The sequence below is a fragment of the Mustela putorius genome, unplaced genomic scaffold (genome assembly GCF_011764305.1).
Source record: "Mustela putorius furo isolate JIRA1106 unplaced genomic scaffold, ASM1176430v1.1 tig00003869_pilon_pilon_pilon, whole genome shotgun sequence".
NCBI classification, from domain to species: domain Eukaryota; kingdom Metazoa; phylum Chordata; class Mammalia; order Carnivora; family Mustelidae; genus Mustela; species Mustela putorius.
The window spans coordinates 16,291,713-16,315,176 of NW_025422021.1; the positions used below are offsets into that span (position 1 = coordinate 16,291,713).

Consider the following 23,464-nt stretch of genomic DNA (forward strand, 5'->3'; position numbering starts at 1 on the left):
TCACTAGAGAGGTAAAAGCTTAATTACAGAAAGCGTCAAACTGAGTATTTAACGTTAGTTTTTGCAGCTGTTAGTCAAAATGAATTGTTAAACCACCATCAAATGCTACACAATTTAAAGAGCTTTTGTAAACCTCTTAGGATTCTATTACAAAATTCCATTGTTAGTCTGATAGTATCTTTTAGCATTATGCCCTGCAGTGGTGTTTATAAGAGAAATATACATTCCATTAGCAGTATAAGTGAAAATTCTGAGTAATGTTTCCATCTCAAACTTAGACAAAACCAAGTATTTTGCCATCATGGGGAAGATTGTTTAACAGGACATAAGTACTCAATGTTTATTTACAGCCTAAATATCCCTATTTAAATAATGATAGAGTAACATTTGATTTACAGAATATAGGTTTTGAGAATGAAGCAATTAGTCATTAATTACATGATTAATCAGTGCATAAGAATTCCACTAATTTGTGTCAAGATTCTAAAATCTTGACAATCGAAAGTCTAGAGTGTCAAGAGCCTTGTTATTTTGATTCACTTATTTTACTGGTGTAAGCAATCAGACTTTTGATGTGAACAATAGTAGCTAAAGAATAAGAACAAATAATAAAGGGTGTTTCCTGCCAGCTCAGGAAAGAAGGGCTTGAGCATTTAAACATATCATGAGTGGAAGAAATTAAATTGTTGAAAAATCAGTATGAGTGCTGTTTCTCCCCAGTGTTTTTGAAAGTTATATTTCAAGATGTGTACAAAACTGCAAATATTACAGTAGAAAACAAGTTTGCTCTTTTTATTTTTCTAAGAACGTTTTTGAAAGCAAGTCGACATTTTACATGGTCTTCAAATGAAGTTCTAAGCCAGAGCTCATCAGAAAAAAAACCAAACCAAAACCTTGAAAAAGTAAAAGTTTAATGTATGTCCAGATGTACGGCATTGCATAAAGCATTTTAAGCGAGGCTTCTTCTCTCCATTTAACTCTGCAGTCTACTTTATAGTTGTCCACTGTGGTGAACCGGTGCGCCTGGCTCTCAGGAATTTACCAGCATTATTTTTGGTTTCAAATAAAACTGGTCCATCCAGAAGCCAGAATAACACTCTGAAGCCAGAATAACACTGTTGCAGAATGAACTTGGTGATGGAAGGTTTAGAGCCTGATCTCTGTTCTGCCACTTGTTGTCTGGGTACTTTCTTTCCCTCATTGGCTCTCCATTTCCTCTGTGGTGGAAAAAGATAATTACAGAGCATGAAAGTGTGGAATTAACACCAGCACAAATCAGGCTTTCAGTTTTTGCTTGTTAAATTATAAACATTACCTGTTTTTAGGAAACAGCTTCTTGTTGTGCTGACATTGTTACTGTACTAAATGGAAACCAAGGAGCGAGAGAACATGTCTGTTCTCATTTTTCTCTCCCAGGAAATGGAAGATGGGGTTGGTTTTCTTCATCAGTCCCCCATGAAAGTCTCTGTGCCAGGTGCAGGAAAGTTATTCTTGGAACACTGAATACAAAATGGGTACGAATCTTAATGAAAATCACAATTTTTAGAGGAGAAAATTGTTCCCTCTGAGGTTAGGAATATGTTACCAAGGTGATTGCAATTCTGATTGTTTCTTCTCTTTGCCATTGTGGGAATTGCCTCATATTTTAGTATTTTACTTTTCTTTTCTGTAAGATGAGAGTAACTCAAACTGTATTTCTTTGATTTTGTTAGGAATGATATGTAGTGACTGAAATTTTTCTGTTGTAATGTTATATACAAGAACATCATTCAAAAGAGGGAATGGGAATTTGAGATGCTATTCTAAACATAGGCTCTCACATATTGAAGAATTTTTTTTCTTTTAACATAGTGACGACAATGACTATATCATTTAGGGTGTTAGGCTAATGGGCAACATTTGTTCTAGATTGTATAAAGCTGTAACTCTTCAGGTTCTGGTGGCAGCATATTAGCATGTTATGCTAATATGTTAACCCTGCATGCTCTTGTCTAAAACCCTTTATTAGAACAAATACAATTAAGTAATCTTATTAATGTTTTTCTGGGTTTGCTTTTTTTTGGTAATACAAGAGTATTTTTCATATTCTTGCAGGTAAGTTTGGATGTCAAAAAAGACTATTCAGAATTTCTTTTTTTTTTTTAAGATTTTATTTGTTTATTAGACAGAGAGAGAGAGAGAGATCATAAGCAGGCAGAGCAGCAGTCAGAGAGAGAGGGGGAAGCAAGCTCCCCACTGAGAGAGAGCCCAATGCAGGGCTCAAGATCATGAGCTGAGCCCGAGGCAGAGGCTCAACCCACTGAGCCACCCAGGCACCCCAAGACTATTCAGAATTTCTTAACATAATTAAGATCTTTTCTTAGTAAGTATAATGAAAAATTTTAGGCAGAATGAATTATACTTATGTATAGATTCTGCACTTGGAAAGTTTCTTGAGCATTAAGGTATTCCCAGTAAATTTTCTTTTAAATAATGTGTTTTCTAAGACAGTATGTAAAATAATATGGAACCTTAGTTACTTAAGGGTTTGAACAAATATTTTAAAAATCAGATTTCCACTAATTAAAAGGATCAGGATTATAGTAGTTTAGGAACAATGGGCAGTGGCTTATAGGACTGGTTATACAAGCATGAGCACTTACTGAATACTGACTGTTCACCAGGTACTATGTCAAGTGCATGACAGGTGCTAGTGCATTTAATAGTCATTAATCACTCTGTAAAGTAGATGTAGTTGTTGTCCAGATTGTGCAGAAAAGGAACTGAGGCTTCCAGTGTAATTTGTCCAGGGTCACACAGCCAGGCAGTGGCAGATCTGAGTGGAATCCAAATGTCATTTAAAATCCATTTGGTTAGACCACTTTGCATCTGTTCTCCTGTTCCCCACCCTTTCCCCCTAGAATGGCCAGTGGTGGCAAAGGCAATAAAATAAATAATAGTAGGAGTAACAGTAAATGGGGACTAAACACTTTTTTGCTGATTTTTTTTTCTGATTACAAAATTGATATGCTTATTATAGAATATTTAACAGCAATAGGAATATGTAAAGAAAAATCATCATTATCGAGGCTACCTGGAGAGATAACAATTGTTAACATGATTTGAATTTTAGCATTTCCCAAGGTGTTGCCACTGTCACCGTCTTCTTTTCTTCTTTTTCTTTTTCTTTTTTTTTTTTTTTTTAAAAGAGAGGGAGGGCATGATTGCACACAGGGAGGGGCAGAGGGAGAGAGAGAATCTCAAGTAGGTTCCACTTCCATCATCTGGAGCCTGCTGGGAGGCTTGAGGTCATGACCTTAGTTGAAATTATGAATCCAAGGCTTAACCTACTGTGCCACCCGGGTGCCCTTCCAAGCTGCCTTCTGAATAAGATACAAGTCAACTTGTTTCCTGTAAGAACAGCTTCCATGGTCAAATAATTTTGTGATTGTATGAGTGAAACACAGTCTGTCTTCTTCTTTTAAAGTCTTCTCAGGGATTTTAATAGAATATACAGAATGGACTTCCAACATGAAAACATTGAAAGTAACATTTTCCAAATCTGTTTTTCAGAAGAACAGTGACTTACCTCTTAAAACCAGTGTTCTTTCAGATAAAGTTTAGGTAATGCTATGGATAGAATGCATCCTTCTAGACTTCTCAATGTTTAGATTTTTAACCGTGTGTATTAGTTTCATATTTTTCTTCAGGATTATAAGTTATTTCAGTTATTTGAAACACATTTAAAAATGCTTTTTTGTGGGGCACGTGGGTGGCTCAGTTGGTGAAGAATCTGACTCTTTGTTTTGTTGTCACTGGGCTTTGTCCTCAGCAGGGAGTCTGCTTGAGATTTCTCTCTCCTCTCCCTGCACCCTTCCCCCAACTCATGCTTGCTAATGTTCTCTCTCTAAAATAAATTCATCTTTCTAAAAATTGCTTTTTGAGGAGTGCCTGGGTACCTCAGAGGGTTAAGCCTCTGCCTTCGGCTCAGGTCATGATCTCAGGGCCCTGGGATCCAAGCCCTACATCAGGCTCTCTGCTCTGCGGGGAGCCTGCTCTCCTCTGTCCCCTACCCCAACCCTGCCTGCCCCTTTGCCTACTTGTGATCTCTTTGTCAAATCAATAAATAAAATCTTTAAAAAAATTGCTTTTTGAAATAGTTGTGCAACAAAACTTTTGTTTGCCTGTGTGTGTATTTACATTTTTAAAAATAAATTTTACCTGTTAGTGTTAGACATTTGGGTTATTTCCAGTGAAATCATTAACTGTGCATGAGAGGGTGTAAGTTTTAGATTTGGGTGAATATAATCCCAAAACGGAAAGACTATCAATTCTGCAGCAGTGAGGAAACCAGCTGTAGAGTTTTTTATAGTTAGAAACTGAAAGCTTTTCCAAGTTTCGGAGAAATCTGTGTGGAAGGTCCTGTGACTTGCCATCAGGGGAAGACATGCCAAAGAAAGGACATTCTTAGAGGGAGATAGAAATACAGATTTTTTTAGACTTAGGATGGGGTTATGTCCCAATAAACCCACCATAAATTGAAAATCTAGGACGTCAAAAATGCATTTAATACAGCTGAGTTATTGAATATCATAGCTTAGTCTAGCTTACCTCAAAGGTGCTCAGAACACTTATATTAGCCTACAGTTGGGCAAAATCATCTAATACAAAGCCAATTTTATAACAAAGCATTGAATATCTCATGTAACATATTTTTTAAAGGTTGTACTTATTTATTTGACAGAGGAGAGCAAGCACAGACAAGGGTCACAGCACAGGGAAAGGGAGAAGCAAGCCCCCCACTTAGCAGGGAGCCTGATGCCGGCTTGATCCCAGGACCCTGAGATCATGACCTGAGCTGAAGGCAGACGCTCAACCGAGGCCCCCTCTCATGTAACATATTGAATTATGTACTGAAAGTGAGCAACACGATGGTTGTTAAGTGTGTCAGTTGTTTACAGTGGTGATCATGTGGCCACTGGGACCTGTGTCGTCCCTGCCCCACGTCTCTAGAGAGTATCTCTATACCTGCATACTGTTATCGCTTCTTGGGCTTTTGGCTAAGATCAAGTGTAGTCTATACTTGAACCTGTAGCCTGGGAGAAGATCCAAATTCAGAATTCAAAATATGGTTTCTAAGTGTATATTGCTTCTGTACCGTCATAAAATTGAAAAATTATAAATCAAACCACTGTAAGTCAGGGACCATTTGTAGTCAGTTATTAGAGTAAGCTGGGAGGTTGGGTGTTTGTGTGTGTAATTACCTTTTTGGTTTGGAAGTACTGTACACGTTTTTTCAAATACCGTCTGTGTGGTCCCTGGGCTAGGCTTGGTCTTTTGCCAACAGTACTGGGGAAGTTTGGATACAAGGAGAGTTCTGGTTATTAATTTTTGCTGTGGTCAGGGAGGATGAGGGCTGGAAATCTTGGGCTCCACTGAAGGATGAAGAGGCTGAGCTTTAGGACGGGTATGGATTTTGAGAGGGGGTGTTTGAATTAGTCATGGAGGATTGGGTTTGAAACTACTAAATATGTAACTAAGTATAACAAGAATAAAGCATCATCCAGAAAGTATCAACAGCTCATTAATTTTGTTTTGTTTTCATTCAGCAGATATTTATTGAAAGCTTACTATGTGTCAGGTGCCCACTAGGCTGGGCACTGGCAGCTAATTGTATTGAAAATATTACTATATGGTACATGGAAAATGTATTCATGGAATAAAATCACTTTGTCTGGATTGAAAACATGATTCAATCTTATTAAAAATACACATCTTTGAACAACTTCCAAGGCAGTGTAAACAATACTCTCTCTGTTTTAAAATAAGGAAAGTCCAAATCTCTGAAATGCCAATTACTATGCAGTTTCGAGGTTTTTTTTTTTTTTCCTTTTTCTTTCCCCCCTTGGTTAACATCATGTTTGGTTTTTCAAATGCCTTAATGAACCTTTTCAGAATCTTTATGCAAATATAGAAGTTGTAAATATGATTGCGCCCTTTCTCCACCCCCTCAACACTTTCCCCTAAGATTAATTCTTCTCATTGGACTTTGGGAAGTTGTTAGCACTGACTTTACTTAGCCAGAACCAAGTGTCAAAACTGTCTTTCTCAGCCTGGGATGATTATTGTGAGACTGAAGAATGCTGCCCTCACTAGGGCAGTGGATTGCAAGGTCCAGTGAGATGCCAAAAGGAAAATTCCTAAAGGGAGTATCCAACAACCCAGGAGGCCTGAAGATCATTGCTATGGCAGCGGGAGGTGGTTCTGGCCTACTCCTTTCGTGGCTGGGGCTCCCAGGCCCCTGGCTCAGCAGGCATGGGACAGAGCTGCCAGTTTGATGTCAGGGGACCATGGAGCTTGCTCTTGTTCTGACCAGACTCCGGCAGTCACCTTTGTGGCCTTAAGTAGTAAGTTTTCTGTGTGAAGTAACAAATCAGAGGCATTCCGAGAGTGTCTTGGGGTTATAAGCTTGGCATTTCAGGGAGACCTGGTGTTCAATCCTGGCTCACCCACTGAATAGTTAGGAAAATTTGGACAAATTAACTTCTGTATATCTGCTTGCTTGCCCATCCGTCCATCCATCCATTCATTCGTCTGGAAATGAGTATACCTATCATAGACTCGTGCCTGGGATTAATTGGATGTATTTATATGTAAAACCATGAAATACTGACTAATAAAACTCCTTACCTATGATATTAATTTCACAATTAAATGTCTGTAGCTCAATTATTAACGTTTTTGAACATCAGCATATGAAAGTTTCTAAGTTTGGTTTAAGCTGCCCACTCTCAGTTTTTATTCAGTAAAGTAGTGGTTAATATTTGATTAAGGATCATTGCTTCCCAAATATACATAATGCTGTTTCGTAACTCATCAGTTCCTAGAATGTGATTCTTTCTAAGCAGACTTTCTGGCCCTTTACAGTCACTAGAAAAGGCTCTACCTGGTAGATGTGGAGATAATGAGCACACAATGTATTTATTGTAAACCTTCATCATCCCTTTCTCCTCCAGGGGGGAAAAAAAAAAAAAAATAACCAACTAAGTCTATCATGGGCAGTGGTTCCTAATGAAAAGACTTTATCTTTGAGCCTACAAGCCAGTCCCCTCATGTATAAGAAGACAAGATTTTTATTTTGTAGTTTCCCTATCCACAGCTCAGACTCCATTCCTTTTTCAGGAAACTGAAGCAGCAGATCTGTATACTTCCCAGATCTGTAAACCATAATCAGCCCTTTATATTAAAAATGGTATCTAAGATGAGACCGGCTTATGCCTTGTTTGTTGATAATACATGTCTTAAAACAAAGTGAGTCCGTTTGAATACGTTAGCATTTCCTGTCTAAATTCTTGATGAGGTTAGTTCTTTTGACCGCACACATTCTCTTGGTTGTGGAGTGTGAAGCGACATCAGCATGAAGGTGTTCTTTCTCAGGGAGCTTGTTGGTGCCATATTCTTGTCATGCCGGATTCATTTCCACATGGGTACGCATTCAATTAAAAATTGTTAATGCCATTTCCAAAGAAACACAGATTATTACTCTGGTCATAAAGAAGTAAACAGCTGCATTTTTCCTATTTAAGGTATTCTAATCAGGTTATCACTGGTCATAAACTATTGAAAATTGGTGAGAACTGTCAAGGTCATAGAGAAGGAATCTGTGATCAAAGAAGAGGGTAGCCCACTATAATCACATTTTGAACTGGTGTGCATTTTCCAATAAATACAAGCATTCTTACTGAGACTGGCTGCTATTTGAACAGTATGAAGACTTGTCACACATTACCATTTTGTGATTTCAGAGATGCAGACAATTTTAAAGATTTGTCAAGCATCGTTGAGTTCCCAGACATTACTTGTATATTTAATGAAAATAACAGTATCTTGTTCTTTGCACTAGACTGTTCCAAATAGGGAGAGAGTTCATAGTTAAAAAAAAAAAAAAAAAATCTAAGGGCAAAACTAGCAGTTCCTACCCACTCCCACCCCTCCATACCTACCTATCTCTGAAATAACTAAACAAAAACCTTTCTAAAAATTCCATTTTTGAAAGTGAAGGACACACTTTAAATGAGAGTCAATGAAAACCTGTCCTCAGGATTATACACAATAGAAATATATCAAGTGTCTGAACAATTTGTTTCCTTCTCTACTTAAAATGCACTTTGTGTTTGACATTTTGGCACATTTCCTGACACTGCTGAGCATTCATTGCATTTTTCCAGTTTGATTAAAAAGAATTTCTATGTTGTCAACCTTGATGGTTTCCAGTCTGATATAGGAAAATGATTAGGATTATTTTAAATTTTTATTTTTCTAGATCATTACTGAGTTTGAGAAACTTTTCAAATGTTTACTTTTCATTTGCTTTTCTTTTAAAAATTCAATTCATGCTTTTGTGTTTCTATTTTCCTCTTAATTTTGTAAAAGCTCTTAATATGTATTTTACACTAAGTATGTAAAATCTTTTGTGTCTTGCATTCTAAATATTCCCCAGTTTTATCATTTGTCATGCAGCTTTGTTTATGGAAGCATTTTTAGCGTTCTAGTTTTATATTAGAGACAATTCTATGTGTTTTCCTTTGCTTTGTTTAGAAATGCATGTATGTTAAGTCTTTAAAATATTCTCTTACTTTAGGGGTGCCTGGGTGACTCAGTCAGTTAAGCATCTGCCTTCAGTTTAGGTCATGATCCCAGGGTTCTGGGATCAAGTCCCTCATTGGGTTTCCTGCTCAGCAAGAAGCCTGCTTCTCCCTCTCCTACTTCCCTGCTTTCATGCTCTCTCTCTGTCAAATAAATAAATAAAATCTTAAAAAAAAGTCTCATCTTAAATTTATGATAGATTAAATATTTGACAGAAACAAACTGAAGTTTATTCTTTTGTGATAAGAGGTAGAGTCTAAATTTTAAAAAATTTTTCCTCAACATAATCTATTGAACAGTTTGTCTTTTCCCCACTGATTTGAGATGGCATTCTTATGTATTAAACCTATTTTTATTCATGTGCTAGTGAGCATTGCATTCCATTCCATTGATTTTTCTGCTTTTCTATCAAAATGTTTTGCTTGTGGTGTTTCTATAATATGTTTTAATGATCTGGTAGAGTAAGTCATAATGGCCAATGTTCTTTTTAGAAATTCTCCTGGCTGCTGTCTGACATTTGTTTCACGTTGAAGTTAGAATTGGAAATGAGAATTGACTACTTGCATTCAGCTTCCACATAAATTTCTAGGGAATTGCTATTGTAACTACCCTTTTTTGAATCTTCTCATTCAAGAACATGTCCCCAGTACTAATTTCTTCCCTTTCTGTCTCACCTCTCTCACAGAACACAAGATTTTACTGTTAGGAAGACATCTACTATTAGGAAGGAAGATTTTTCTATTTGAAGCCTATGAAGGCATATCCTATGTCAAGAGCAAATCATCTTGAGGGCTACTGAATTATCCAGATGTCTTCAATAAGGTGATTTACATTGTTATGGTAATATAGTCAGTGGGTCCCTGATCAATATCAATTGAGAACGCGTTAGAAATGCAGATTTTCAGACCCCCCCTCCTGACCTGCTTAATCGGAAAGTGGGAGGATGGAGCCCAACAATCTGTTTTAATATGCCCTCTAAGTAATTCTGATGCTTGGGAAAGATTGAGGACCACTGGAGTAGTCACAGAGAACAGCTTTGTAGTCGCATGGTCTGCAATCTCACTTTAGGTCTTTATGCAGGTGTAGTGTTTTTTTTTTTTTTTTAAAGATTTTATTTATTTATTTGTCAGAGACAGAGGGAGAGCGAGCAAGCGAGCACAGACAGGCAGAGGCAGAGGGAGAAGCAGGCTCCCTGCCCAGCAAGGAGCCTGATGTGGGTGGGACTCGATCCCAGGACCCTGGGATCATGACCTGAGCCGAAGGCAGCCGCTTAACCAACTGAGCCACCCAGGCATCCCAATCCAGGTATAGTTTTGAGTATGTGACTTGTATATTTAAGTCTGGATATCCTCAGCTGTAATATGGACTATTGTGAGAATTATCTGTATCATAAACAGAAGGTATAGACCATGAGTAGCTATTGTTATCAGATTGCTTCCTATTGAGGGCTGCAGTAGTGTACAACATGAGTTTTAGGTAATAAGGCTAGTATGTAGGGGAAGAAGGGAAAGCCTGGAAAACAAGGGGTATTGCTGGTTTTGCCGGGTTCTAGATAATGGGTGGATGCCCAGGAGGGCACAAAAATGCCTGCTCTGGGGTGATGAGGATAAACACTCTGTCTTGTTCAAGACTGGCACTTTCTAAGTGGGCAGACACAGTAGGCCACTGTTCCTGAAATCCCTGAATTTCATTTTAGCGATATGTGTGGGATTAAATTATTATAGTCCTGCTGTTACATTGAATAAAATAAAATTCTGACCTATTTCTCTAGTTTTAAAATCTCTGTCATAGCAAGTTTCTAAGAAATTGGAGGAGGGATAACTAGAATACACAAGTGAAATAAGGATAAATATTTTCCTTCAGATGGTGACGATTAATACACACAAGTAAATACATAGACCCTTATCAGTCACTGGGAAATTGGAAGAATGTTAATTTACTCAACATCAGTAAATTACTTTATTCCAGAGCGTGGGCTAAGTAGAGGCCGTAAAATGCTGAATATAAGTTTTAGCTATGGCTCTTGAGCTGTATAAACCATTGGGTGGTAGAAATAGCCAAGTGATGTGATAGAGTTTATGGCAAGGCTAGGAATAAAGGCAGACATGGATGTCTGCAAGAGCCCCAAAGCTTCTTGGAAGAGGGAACTCTTGAGCTGATTTTGAAGATCTACCACAGAAGAGGTATGTAGAAAATGCTGTAAGAACTTACTTGGTGATGAGTTCTGCTTAAAGGCACTAAGGGTTCTTACGGTATAGGTGACTTGAAAGATGAATGGACATTACCAAGCCAGAAAAGGAAGATGGATATTGTATATGAAGACATAAACAGACCAGAGTACCCTGAGTGTTAGAGAATGTGGAATAGTCCCGTGTAAGTACAGCATAAGGCTGAGCAGAGATGGGTGAGGCTACAGGTGAATCTGGGCCTGATTGTTCAAGTTCTCCTAAGATTATGGTGGACTGAAAGACTTTTTGTTTAATATTTTGTCTTGTTTTTGGATAAGGTAAAAGTATTATATCTTAGTTGGTGCTAGGTCTTTTTTTTTTTTAAATAATGTTTGCTGTTACACTTACATTAGATAAGGGATTTAGATGAGTTTAGAAAACATTGTGATACAAATTTATGCTCATATAACACAATTTTACTTATTTATTTTAAAGTTTTATTTATTTGTCAGAGAGAGCTCACAAGCAGGGGGAGCGGCAGGCAGAGGGAGAGGGAGAAGCAGGCTCCCCACTGAGTGAGCAACCTGATATGGGACTCCATCCCAGGACCCTGGCATCATGACCTGAGCTGAAGGCTGATGCTTAACTCATTGAGCCATCCAGGCACCCCTATAACACAATTTTAGTTTAGGTCTTATTCAGCCTTTTCTCAGTATTGAAGACTTTCAAGCTATGGATTCAAAAATTGGTTGAATTAAACAAAGCCTCTTCTACCGGTGTCAGGGCCTGGAGTTATTCTTGTTACCTGAATCTCCACTGTTAAGTGTACTTTCAGCGTCCAGAGACCAGGTCTTCCTCACGGAGCACATAGAGGTTTTGGGTCACTGGAGCCCTGTCCTGAACTTGAGGCAATTTGGCTGGGTCCTGACTCCCTGGCGAGCTCATTTTTTCCTTATGGAGCCTGGATTTCTGTGGCCTCCGTAACCAGCTGTGAGCCTGCTATGAATAAGACCAGTGTTCCCCCTGCCCTGCCCCCCCAAACATTGACCGCATCCCCAGCCTAACTTCTACACATAGCACAAGTGCCTCGAGACCTTGGCTCTTGTGTTTCATTTACCAGGTGGTATCCCTTTATTATAATACGGATGCTCAAACCTGTATTTAGCAGATCTGGGGGAGTTCTCTTGACTTGAGGCCGCACATCCTAGTCAGCCCTTTTTATCCCTAAATCCTAACTCTGCATATGATTCACTTTTACCCTGAGTAGAAGAAACGTATTTGTATATTATAAGGATTATAGATTGCTTAATCCTGTGTGCTCTTACAATCTAGTGTTGTTTTTAATTTCCATTTCCTGATGTTCTAGTTTCGTCTTGGGCTATTTTGATAGTTCCTTCTTGCTCCTAATTTTTATTTTCTTAAGATTTAATATGCTACAGTATTTTCAAACTATGGGTCAGTTCCTATCAGGTGCCCCTCGTTTCTCCATAAAGTTCTTTTTGCCTGTGTAGTAAAGGCCAGACTCTGGAGTAGGCGTGGTTGCCTCATTCTAACTTTCTTTTCTGGCCTCATCTCCCACTGTCTCTCTCCACCTAACTCTTTTCAGACTTGGGAGGTGGACTGTGACTCTTCTGCATACTGGAGCGTTTCAGCCTCCTTGTTTCTGGTTAGAGTTTCTTCAGTGTGGAATTCTACTGGCCCAACTCACTGCCCAAAGGAATCCACACATTTTTCAAGGCCCAATTCCAAATTCCACCTTTTCCTTGAAGCTTTTACAGATCCTCAAGCCAGATTTATTTCCTCTTCCCTTTTGCTTTCATAGTACTTTACCTCTAAGTCTGTCAGAGCAAGTAGTACCTTTCTGTCTTCTATTTGTTTTGTTTATAAGCTTGTTTTCCTCACTAAGTTGTAAGATTCTGTTTTCTTTTTTTAAAGATTTTATTTATTTATTTGACAGAAAGAGAGAGAGATCACAAGTAGGCAGAGAGGCAGGCAGAGAGAGGGGGAAGCAGGCTTCCCGCTGAGCAGAGAGCCCAATGTGGGGCTCGATCCCAGGACCCTGAGATTATGACCTGAGCCAAAGGCAGAGGCTTAACCCACTGAGCCACCCAGACACCCCTAAGTTGTAAGATTCTTAGAGCAAGATACATTCATCTTTTTGTCCATGGTAGCATTTGCTACTTTATTGAGTTCTTTTATCATTTGTTCATGTTATTTTGTCCTGTGTAATGGGTTTTTCGTAATTGTTTTGTCCATATTAGGATTTTGGTGGTCTAAGAAACCTAGTTTAGGCATAGAGGGATTGCAGTGGAGAAAACCACCGTTTCTTTTTCCTCTTCTCCTTCAGGTATATATGTTAGATAGATGAATCTGGAAGAATGCTAGGGGCTGTGTGAAGAGGTATGATTTGGGAAAGAATACTCCCCATGGACATTTAACTAGGGTAATTGTAATGCTTTGTTTCAAAATTGTTTGAAAATCATAATCCTTATCACTAACTCAGCCTCTCTAACACCACCATGGGGTTCATGTTTTATCTCTTTATATAGGAGGAAACTCTGAGGCTCAGGCAGTTTTCTTAACTGAGATTAATCAGGGAATAGAGGTTTTCCTGGGAGGTCTGCCTGATTCCAAAGCCAACATTCTTCATCACTGTATTCTCCTGCTTTACAGGAGCATGGGAAAGTATGCATTTCTGACCCCACCTTCCTGTACAGAGGTCAAATCAAGGTTAGCTTCAAGATCAGCTCATAGTAGAAAAAGTCGTTTCAATGTGTACCTTTCTTCAAATTATCAGCCTGTAGATGCTTAAGATGTCAACAAAGTATATTAATTTATCAAGTTGAACTATAAATAAGAGAAGTTAAAAATGTAAATATTGACTATATATTATATAGTCAATATATTATATATATATATAGTCAATATAATATATTGACTATATATATATAATATATTGACTATATATTATATAGTCAGCGATGGACAAACACAAAGAATTAATTCATTTAGGTATTTCTTTCTTCACTGTATGACTGAATTGGTAATTAAGAGGCCTATTGAAGAGTGGTGGATTTCCGAGAACAGTGAGAATTTATCCGTTTTTCTAGAGTTGGGAGTGGATTTACTTTCAATTGGAGAAGTTGAGGTATATGAATTGAGGTATATTTTGTACGCAAGTCTGCCTAGTTTTCCTTTCTGTGATACGTGTAAGTTCTGGATTCCACTGCCTTTATTTCTTTCTGTTTAACCACGTAGGCCTTCCTGTGAAGGATCTTTTGTCTTCTGAAAACTTTTGATTCAAGGCATTGTTGTGGGAAAAAGAAAGATCAGCAAAAGGGATACTGTGTATCATTACTTAGACATTGAGATAAAAATGAATGGAAAATTGTTAGACGATTTATTTCAGTATTTGTTGAGCACTTACTATATTTCAGAGTCTCTTTTAGGACAGGGGATAAGACAGACCCAATAACTTCTTCAGAGAATGCTCAGTTGATGACCCAGCAGGCGCTAAAGACTCTTTAATTTTACATATGATAGCGAGAGTAATAATATAAATTTGACCAATATTTATTAAGTTCTTATTTAGATGCTGGGTTTTATGTTAAGTATGTTAGAGCATTTTGTCTTTATAAGAGCTCTGTGTAAGAAATAGTACTTTCTTTGTCCTTATCAGATATAAAAAACAAAAACCGAGAGTGAGAGATGAAACAACTTCTCCAAGATTATTCTTGGTATCTTGCTACTGTAATTCATCCATTCAAATACATATGATTTTAGCATGTTCCATGTGGAAGACTTTCTTTAGAGATTAGTTTTCCAGAAAATTTTAAAATATAACATTCTGCCTGTACTGACTTTGTCATATAGACTCGGGTCTGTATCAAAGATGTGCCATTTTCTTATTGGGTAACCTTTGGCAAGCTAGTTAACCTCTCAGAGCCTCGGTTCCTTTGCCAATAAAATGGGGATTAAAATACATTTTGGATGTGTTGAAAGACACATGGTAGTAGGGCTCTAAAATTTTAGTTTGCATTCATTTTCCTCCTTTTTCATAAAATCACTCAAAACAATCATGTGATCCTATAAAAAGTTTAGTGAGTTTTTTAGCTTGACCACAACAGTTTTCTTGTAAACAGCTTGAGGAGTTCCAGCAGACCAATAACGTCAGTTGTAATGTTGGAGAGTACACACTGGACTCGAAGCTGTGTTTAGTTTGCGACTTTATTGTCCATTTCTTATTTTAAGAGGGAGGGAAATGCTTTCATTCAATGAAAGCTCATGACTTGTTATTACGTGTTGGTGCTTGAAAAGACTACCAATCCTGTAGACAGAGAAATAATCAGTACCTTTCATGTGCTATTTGGGAGATGGAAGTCTGTTACAGAATGGGAATAATGCTGTTTCCATTTCTTTAGCTGAACTAGACAACTGTGATTCTAGATAAAAATATTTCCTCACTGATAAGCTTTTTTTTTTTTTAATTTTATTTATTTATTTGAGAGAGAGAGAGAGACAGAGTGAGAGAGCATGAGAGGAGAGGTCAGAGGGAGAAGCAGACTTCCCATTGAGCTGGGAGTCCGGTGTGGGACTTGATCCCAGGACTCCGGGATCATGACCTGAGCTGACCGCAGAGACTTAACCAACTGAGCCACCCAGGGGCCCTCTCACTGATAAGCTTCTTGAATGCCTAATTTGACTTTATAATTTTGTAACGTTTGGTTACCCCGGTGAGGTCTTTTGAAGGTACATGGTTGTTTATCCAGTGGTTGAAGTAAATGAATTACTATGAAATCTTTGTTGTTGATTAAACAAAAATATCATAGAACAGTGTGGATTCTCATTAGGGTATTGTTCTGTTTAGCTGTGCAGATAAACTATATTTAAAGTAGCAATTGACAACAGTGAAGATGTGTAATATTTAACATCTCCATGTACATCAATCCATTTGCTGATATACCCGTATAAATCATAATTAGAAGTAAAAGTCACTTTCTAAAATATAATTCTGGAAAAGTCATTTAAAAATCAGGGTTTTTAAAAGAATTTTTTTTTTTTAAGATTTTATTTTTAAGTAATCTCTATACCCAACATAGGGCTTGAACTTAGAACCCTAAGATCAAGAGTCATATATTTTACAGACTGAGCCATCCAGGTGCCCCTAAACATAAATTTTTTAAAAATTTGGAAATCTGATGTTTGGTCTTATGTACTGAAAGATATTATTTAAAGGAACCAATTTTGAAATTGTTGAGGTGAATAGCCAAGCTCAAATTTACACAAATGATATAAAAATTTGCATTGAAAATACTTTCTATCTCAGGATACAATGGATTGTAACCACATAATAAACAGTAATTTTTTTTAAAATATTATATTTATTTGTCAGAGAAATAGAGAGAGTACAAGCAGGGGGAATGGCAGGCAGAGGGAGAAGCAGGCTCCCCACTGAGCAGGGAGCCCAGTGTGGGACTTGATCCCAGGATCCTGGGATCCTGACCTGAGCTGAAGGCAGATGCTTAACTGACTGAGCCGCCCGGGCATCCTAGTAATTTTCTTTTTGTAAGATACAGTCTGTGTTAAAGTAAATCTTGGCCCTACTTATTTTTTTTTTAATTTTTTATTTATTTTTCTTTTTTATAAACATATAATGTATTTTTATCCCCAGGGGTACAGGTTGTGAATAGCCAGGTTTACACACTTCACAGTACTCACCACAGCACACACATTCCCCAATGTCCATAACTCCAACCCCTCTCCCTCAACCCTCCCCCCAGCAACCCTCAGTTTGTTTTGTGAGATTAAGAGTCTTTTATGGTTTGTCTCCCTCCCAATCCCATCTTGTTTCATTCATTTTTCTCCTACCCCCTTGTTGCATCTCTACTTCCTCATATCAGGGAGATCATATGACAGTTGTCTTTCTCCGATTGACTTATTTCGCTAAGCATCCATGTCGTCATTGGCCTCTACTTTTTAACATGAACATCAGCTAACAATGATCAAGTGTTTATTATAAGCCAGGCATTGTACCAAGAACTTAATATAAATTTTATTTTTGTGGCAATTTCGAGATGGGTGCTGAGGTGCTTCTTTTTACAACTCGAGAAATTCAGGTAAAGAAAGGTGAGCTCTTTCCAAAGTTAGAGATTTGAAAGGTGGTGGGAATAGCAGTGTGGACCCTTTTACATTCATTAACCACTAATCTCTTCTCTAGAACTACAAAAATGTTCACCTTTTTATGAAGTTTTTTTCCTGTGTAAATAAAATTTATCTTTATTGTAGAATATAAATAACAGATGTGAACTAAGTTGATTATAAAACTGGAGGAAGACCAGGACAATGTATACCTTACCAAATCCCTGTATAAATCATAAATGCCTAGCACACAGTAGGCTAGTTGATTCATTTATAAAAAAATGAATCAATTAAATATTTTTGTAGAAGAGTGATATGAAAAAAATCCTATATATAAAATTTAGAGTTTGTCTTTTGGTCACAGTTGAAAGGCTTTCAAGTGTTCTTTTTAAAAAAGATTTTATTGGGCGCCTGGGTGGCTCGGTGGGTTAAGCTGCTGCCTTCGGCTCAGGTCATGATCTCAGGGTCCTGGGATCGAGTCCCACATCGGGCTCTCTGCTCAGCAGGGAGCCTGCTTCCTTCTCTCTCTCTCTCTCTCTCTCTCTGCCTGCCTCTCAGTGTACTTGTAATTTCTCTGTCAAATAAATAAAATCTTTAAAAAAAAAATAAAAAAGATTTTGTTTATTTATTTGAGAGTGAGAGTAAGAGAGTATGAGAGATGGGAGAAGGTCAGAGGGAGAAGCAGACTCCCCATGGAGTTGGGAGCCCAATGCAGGACTTGATACCAGAACTTCAGGATCATGACCTGAACCGAAGGCAGTTGCCCAACCAACTGAGCCACCCAGGTGCTGCATTCAAATATTCTTGACTGATGATCTAGTGATATGAGTATCAGAAATTAAGACGGCTTTGTCCTCTCTGGTACTGAGTATTGGTAAAAGGAAGTCTCAAAATATTTCCAGGTAATTGCAATGTCTTGTAAAAATGCTACCAGAGAGAATTATACATTTAGATTATTAGTTGTGAGTAGAGTAATTTAGAATTTGACATGGAGAATATAAATGAAACATTTTTTCCCCCTTGAACTTTTGTGGAACATTGGCCAGGTTCTTGATTTATTTATTGTTAACTTGGTGACAGAAACCTGGATGTACTTTTTGGGTGTGCCATTTTCTAAACTTCTCTTATTAATTCCATCTTTTAGATAGGGTTTTTCTTTTTTCTTTTTTTTTTAATGTAACTTAATTTTTTTTTTTCTGGAAGTCAGAATACCTTTTAAAAATCAGTTGTGGGGGCTCCTGGGTGGCTCAGTTGGTTAAGTGTCGGACTCTTGGTTTTGGCTCAGGTCATGATCTCAGGGTCATGAGATCGAGTTCTGTGTCAGACTCCGTGCTCAGTGTGGAGCTGGCTTGTTCCTCTCCTCCCTCTCTGTTCCTCCTCTCACCAAAAGTGAATCAGTAAATCTTTAAAAAAGTAATACAAATAAAGATCAGTTGTGTTAGAGCCAAGAAAATTGAGAAACTGGTGCGCATATTTGCATTTGAGTATGGAAGGTCTCACTCACTATAGAACACTGGTCATACGTGGATTTAACCCTCTACCAGAGTCAATGTTTAGACATCTTGTATTTCTGTGAATCTAAGATGCAAACAAATTTTCGACTTACCATTATTTTATATATTGCTAAAACAAGAAAACTGCCAATTAAATTTGTATGGTATTCTTAACAGTTTTTATTAAGTGATAATTTATGGTAATATTTACCTGGTTTCATGTGTAGTTCTGCAAGTTTTGACAAAGCTCTGTAGGTTTGACATGTAGCCATAACACTCCCTCACAACCGCCAGCAAAATTGAGATATAGAACAATTCTATTATCACTTAGTTTTTAAATTACATTTAATGAAATTGAAAAGGATTTTAAAGTAATTTGACTCATTTTTATTGTATCATTCTTGCATAGTCATAAATAGGAACATATAAACAAAAGATTTTTTTTGTAAACTTCTTATTCAGCATCTGATTCTTCTTTTTAACTCAAGGTTGTCAGTGATTGACTTCATTCAGTCTTGTCCTCTGCAGTCAAAAGCATGGAAGGTGATATAGCACTTCTAGGAATATGTTCTACTGTTGCTTCTGGGATTTTCTTTCAAGTTGTTTATGTCCATTACACAAGTTTGGACTACCATTTTCTTATTTGGCTAATTCTAGTTTAAAAAATTTTTTTAAAGATATTATTTATTTATTTGACAGACAGAGATCACAGGCAGGCAGAGAGGCAGGCAGAGAGAGAGAGGAAGGGAAGCAGGCTCCCTGCTGAGCAGAGAGCCCGACACAGGGCTCGATTCCCAGGACCCTGAGACCATGACCCGAGCCGAAGGCAGAGACTTAACCCACTGAGCCACGCAGGCGCCCCTAAAAATTTTTTTTTTAAGATTTTATTTATTAGAGAGAGCATGCATAAGCAGGGGCAGCAACAGGCAGAGGGAGAAGCAGCTCCCTGATGAGCAAGGAACCCCATGTGAGACTCAATCCCAGGAACCTCGATCAGGCATGAGCTGAAGGCAGTTGCTTAACTGACTGAGCCAGCCAGACATCCCTTTAGTTTTTCCTCAGTGGAGTAACGTGCCACTGGAAGTTAAGCAGCTTCTATTTAAAGTCAGTAGAAACTTTCCAACCAAATCACACTTGAGGGCTTAATGTTAGTCTTGCTGTAGGTAGTGTGGATTAGAATTGATAAAATAGGGTATTAGGTCCACCACTGCACCTATCTATATGTAAGGAGATTGGGGGTATCATTAGGGTCATAGAACTCTTTGGGAGCAAAGCTGGGGCTAGACACTGGCTTTGTCTGCTAGCTTTTTAAAAAAAGATTTTAAAATTCATTTATTTGACAGAGACACAGTGACAGAGGGAACATGAGAAGGGGAGTAGGAGAAGGAGAAGCAGGCTTCCCGCTGAGCAGGGAGCCTGATGTGGGGCTTGATCCCAGGAGCCTGGGATTATGACCTGGGCCAAAGGCAGACACCCAACTGACTGAGCACCCAGGCACCCATCTGTCTGCTAGCTTTAAGTTGTTTTCATAATACTCGTGGGAGAGATGTTCTGATCTCACAGGAGGCTGGTGTGGTAGCAAAACTATTGGCTTGGTGGTCAGACAGACTAGTTGATTACATTCTGGTTTTTGCTTACAAACTTGTGGCTCTGGGAGTTATTTATGTTCTCTTATCTCATCTTGACTTTAGGGTGTTTCCTTTAACTTTCTAAATATTTTTTTATTCATTTGTTAGGGGTGAAGGGAGGGCATAAGTAGGGGCAGCAGCAGAGACCGAGGGAGAAGCAGGCTTCCGATAGAGCAGGAAGTCCGATGTAAGACTTGATCCCAGCACCCTGGGATCCTGACCTGACCCAGAGGTAAATGCTTAACCAGCGGAGCCACCCTGGTGTCCCTCCTTGAACTACTTAAAAATTTTAACCCCTGAATTTTTATTTTAGTAGACAATTGTAAATATTTTTGTATTGCTGCAATCTTCATTAAATTTTTAATATCGATATTGTGTTCAATTGGATTGATGTGTCATTTATTTAATAATTATGGTACATACTTCATTATATAATTACTTTTATGTAGTAACTTCATTATATAGTTACATTTTATAGTAAACTTCATTACTTCATTATATAGTTACATTTTATAATAACTTGGATTTTCATTTATTTACGTTTTCTAATAACTTGGAATTTTATAAATGAAGCTTTTAAAAACCAGTTTCCCGATAAATATTTATTCTGAAAATATGGTATGTCAGGCATATATATATTTTTTAAAGATTTTATTTATTTATTTGACAGAGAGAAATCACAAGTAGATGGAGAGGCAGGCAGAGAGAGAGAGAGAGGGAAGCAGGCTCTCTGCTGAGCAGAGAGCCCGATGCGGAACTCGATCCCAGGACTCTGAGATCATGACCTGAGCTGAAGGCAGCGGCTTAACCCACTGAGCCACCCAGGCGCCCCAGGCATATTTTTTTTAAAGACATAATACCCCACCCCAAATCCATTTTTCAGATCTCTCAAGAAAAAAATTTTTGAATCTGTAAGATATAGCTCAAATACCAGAGAAAGAAACTATTCCATAGGCAAGCAGCCAAAGATAGGTTTATTTTCATTAGAAAATGTTAGGATTTTAGATGATATAGATTCAGGCTAAGATCTATAAAAGTAAATCATATTTTCTTATTTTATCCTTATATTTTCTTTCTTTGAAAATATATCTAATGATATGAATTTGATAGTCTACTTTTTTCTGAGATGAATACAATTTTCTGAAAATTTGGCATTTATTTAAAAGACTCGACTTTTTGTTAAAATTGTTTACTGGAAAATATCAGTGAATATTAATTACTAGAATTCTGTGACTTTAAATACAAAAATTCCAGTTATACGATGTAAATGTCATGTAAATGTATTTATGACCCCAAATTTTGAGCTGGAGGATGTAAAGTTACTTATGTTTGAAAGATTATATGCCATGCTTGGAATAACCCAGTACTAGAAGATGGTAACTCTGAGCATTTCAAAAGTAATAAATTTGTAACCTATTTAATGAAAATAACTGAGGATGATAGTGTGTAAATGGATAATTTGTTTAGATATTTACAACATGGTATTTGCTTATAACATTGAAGTTCAATTAAAAAACAGTTCAAGAGTATGCTGTATCCTGTTATCAGTACATTTTAGTCTAGAATTGATAGGTGACCAATCTCTGAACATAAGAGTTACAGGTTTGTGTTGTCACCATTTATGTTCTTTAGAGAAAAAAAAAATTTACTGTGATAAAGTTAGTTACTTAGAGGATAAATTTTTGTATTCTCATTGTCGTCTGTGGATATCTTACTATTCAGACTTGTTAATCAGTTTTTGAAAGACCAGTTCTGTAATTTTGATCTATTTTATATTTACCTTATGCAACTAATCCTGTAGAATTTAAGACCATGAAATGATGTTTTTATTAATCTTCTAATCTTGTAGATGAAAAATTGAGACCCCTGGCATGACTTCTTTAAAAACAAGGATTTTGCTCTCTAGGGAAATATTATTATATAATGTAGAAGTAAATCCTCAGATTTGTTATCTAATAATGAATATTTAATTCCTTATAGTCAGTCATTTTACCAAAATGATTTCTATGAATGTTGTTCAACATACCGACCAGAATACTAAAATGTATAATAGCATATATCTTTCAGCATCATGGTTTCTACAGAAATGTGGCAATAGATTCTTGCTGAAGGCTAATTCTTTTCTTAAAATTCATCGAGTGTAGATTTTATTTATATCCAATTGAAATGGTATTATTTATCCTTTAAGTCAACAAAATACTGTTTTAGATTAGCCTGAACATATTCAAACTACTTAATGTATTGGTATTTTCTGTGTATAACATAGTCTGATGATTAAATAATTACAAGTGATGATATTGTAATTGGATGGTTGGCTCAGTTGGTTAATCCTTCGCCTTTGGCTCAGGTCATGATTCCAGGGTCCTGGGATCGAGCCCACATTGGGTTCCCTGCCCTCTCTCTCTGTCAAATAAATAAACAAAATCTTTAAAAAAAAAATGACAAATATGGTCTAATGCTGTTGACTAAGTGCATTGAGACTATTTAGGAAACGTTGTAGAAGGTACCGCATTATTTAGCTATAAAAAGAAACATTGTTCTTACACTGTAACACAATGTGAGTAGAGCAACAAACTGGCTAAGTCTGGTTGAAACAATTTCATTTAGTCTCTTTCAAATGCAGTGATATAGAAAACACTATATTTTAAAATAGTGTGAACTTCTGTGCACTATACTTAAGACAACATTTTAAACTTAAAGAAATATGGTTTTATTTTTTCAAGTTACTAAAATACTTTACAAATCTTTTAAAATGGGGCTCCTGGGTGGCTCAGTCGATTAAGCATCTGCCTTTGGCTCAGGTCATGATCTCAGCATCCTGGGATCAAGCCCCATGTCACGTTCCTCACTCAGTGGGGAGCCTGCTTCTCCCTCTCTCTCCCCCTCCCTACCCCTACCCGCTCATGCGCTCTTCCTCTCAAATAAAATTAAAAAAAAAATCTTTTAAAATACTTAAGTACTTAATTTTTTTAATATTAAATACGGAAGTTACACTCTACCTTGGAAAACTGAACTGAAAACAAGGAAATAGATAAACTGGGTAAGAGTACCTAAAGCAGATGTCATAAAGTTCAGTCATTTTTCTCAAAGATCACTAACAGATTTCCTTACCCAAACCTTTTCAGAGTTTATTTAATGTTTAACCTGACAGATATGACTGATTTCAGAAAACAACACTAATCTCTTGCAAATTTGATGAAAAAGAGAATGAAAATGTTATAATGGATTCCAAAAGTTTTTATAAGAATAATAATGATTTATGTTAATAGGTTAGAAATCCCATCCAGAAGGATCAACCATCTAGAAACTATATAAATTAAAATTTTGAGTCAAGTATTAGAGCTGTTTGATCAATAAATTGTAGAAAAAAATGAAAAGTTATCAGAGGGCTATCTTCTGGAAGGTTCTGGGG

General features: G+C 37.1%; 1 protein-coding gene across 7 annotated transcripts in view; it reads left to right on the forward strand.

Annotated features, from left to right (window-relative positions):
* Positions 1 to 23,464, forward strand: part of COBLL1 (cordon-bleu WH2 repeat protein like 1) — a 169,539-nt gene that overhangs the window by 14,314 nt on the left and 131,761 nt on the right. The window contains exon 1 of one of the 7 annotated variants that reach the window (XM_013052013.2): positions 9,419 to 9,447. The exons of the other annotated variants lie outside the window; for them this stretch is intronic. Coding sequence (XP_012907467.1) covers positions 9,434 to 9,447 — 14 coding nt within the window. The 5' untranslated portion in view covers positions 9,419 to 9,433. Of the gene's footprint in view, positions 1 to 9,418; positions 9,448 to 23,464 lie in introns of those variants that run through there. 7 annotated transcript variants of the gene reach the window in all.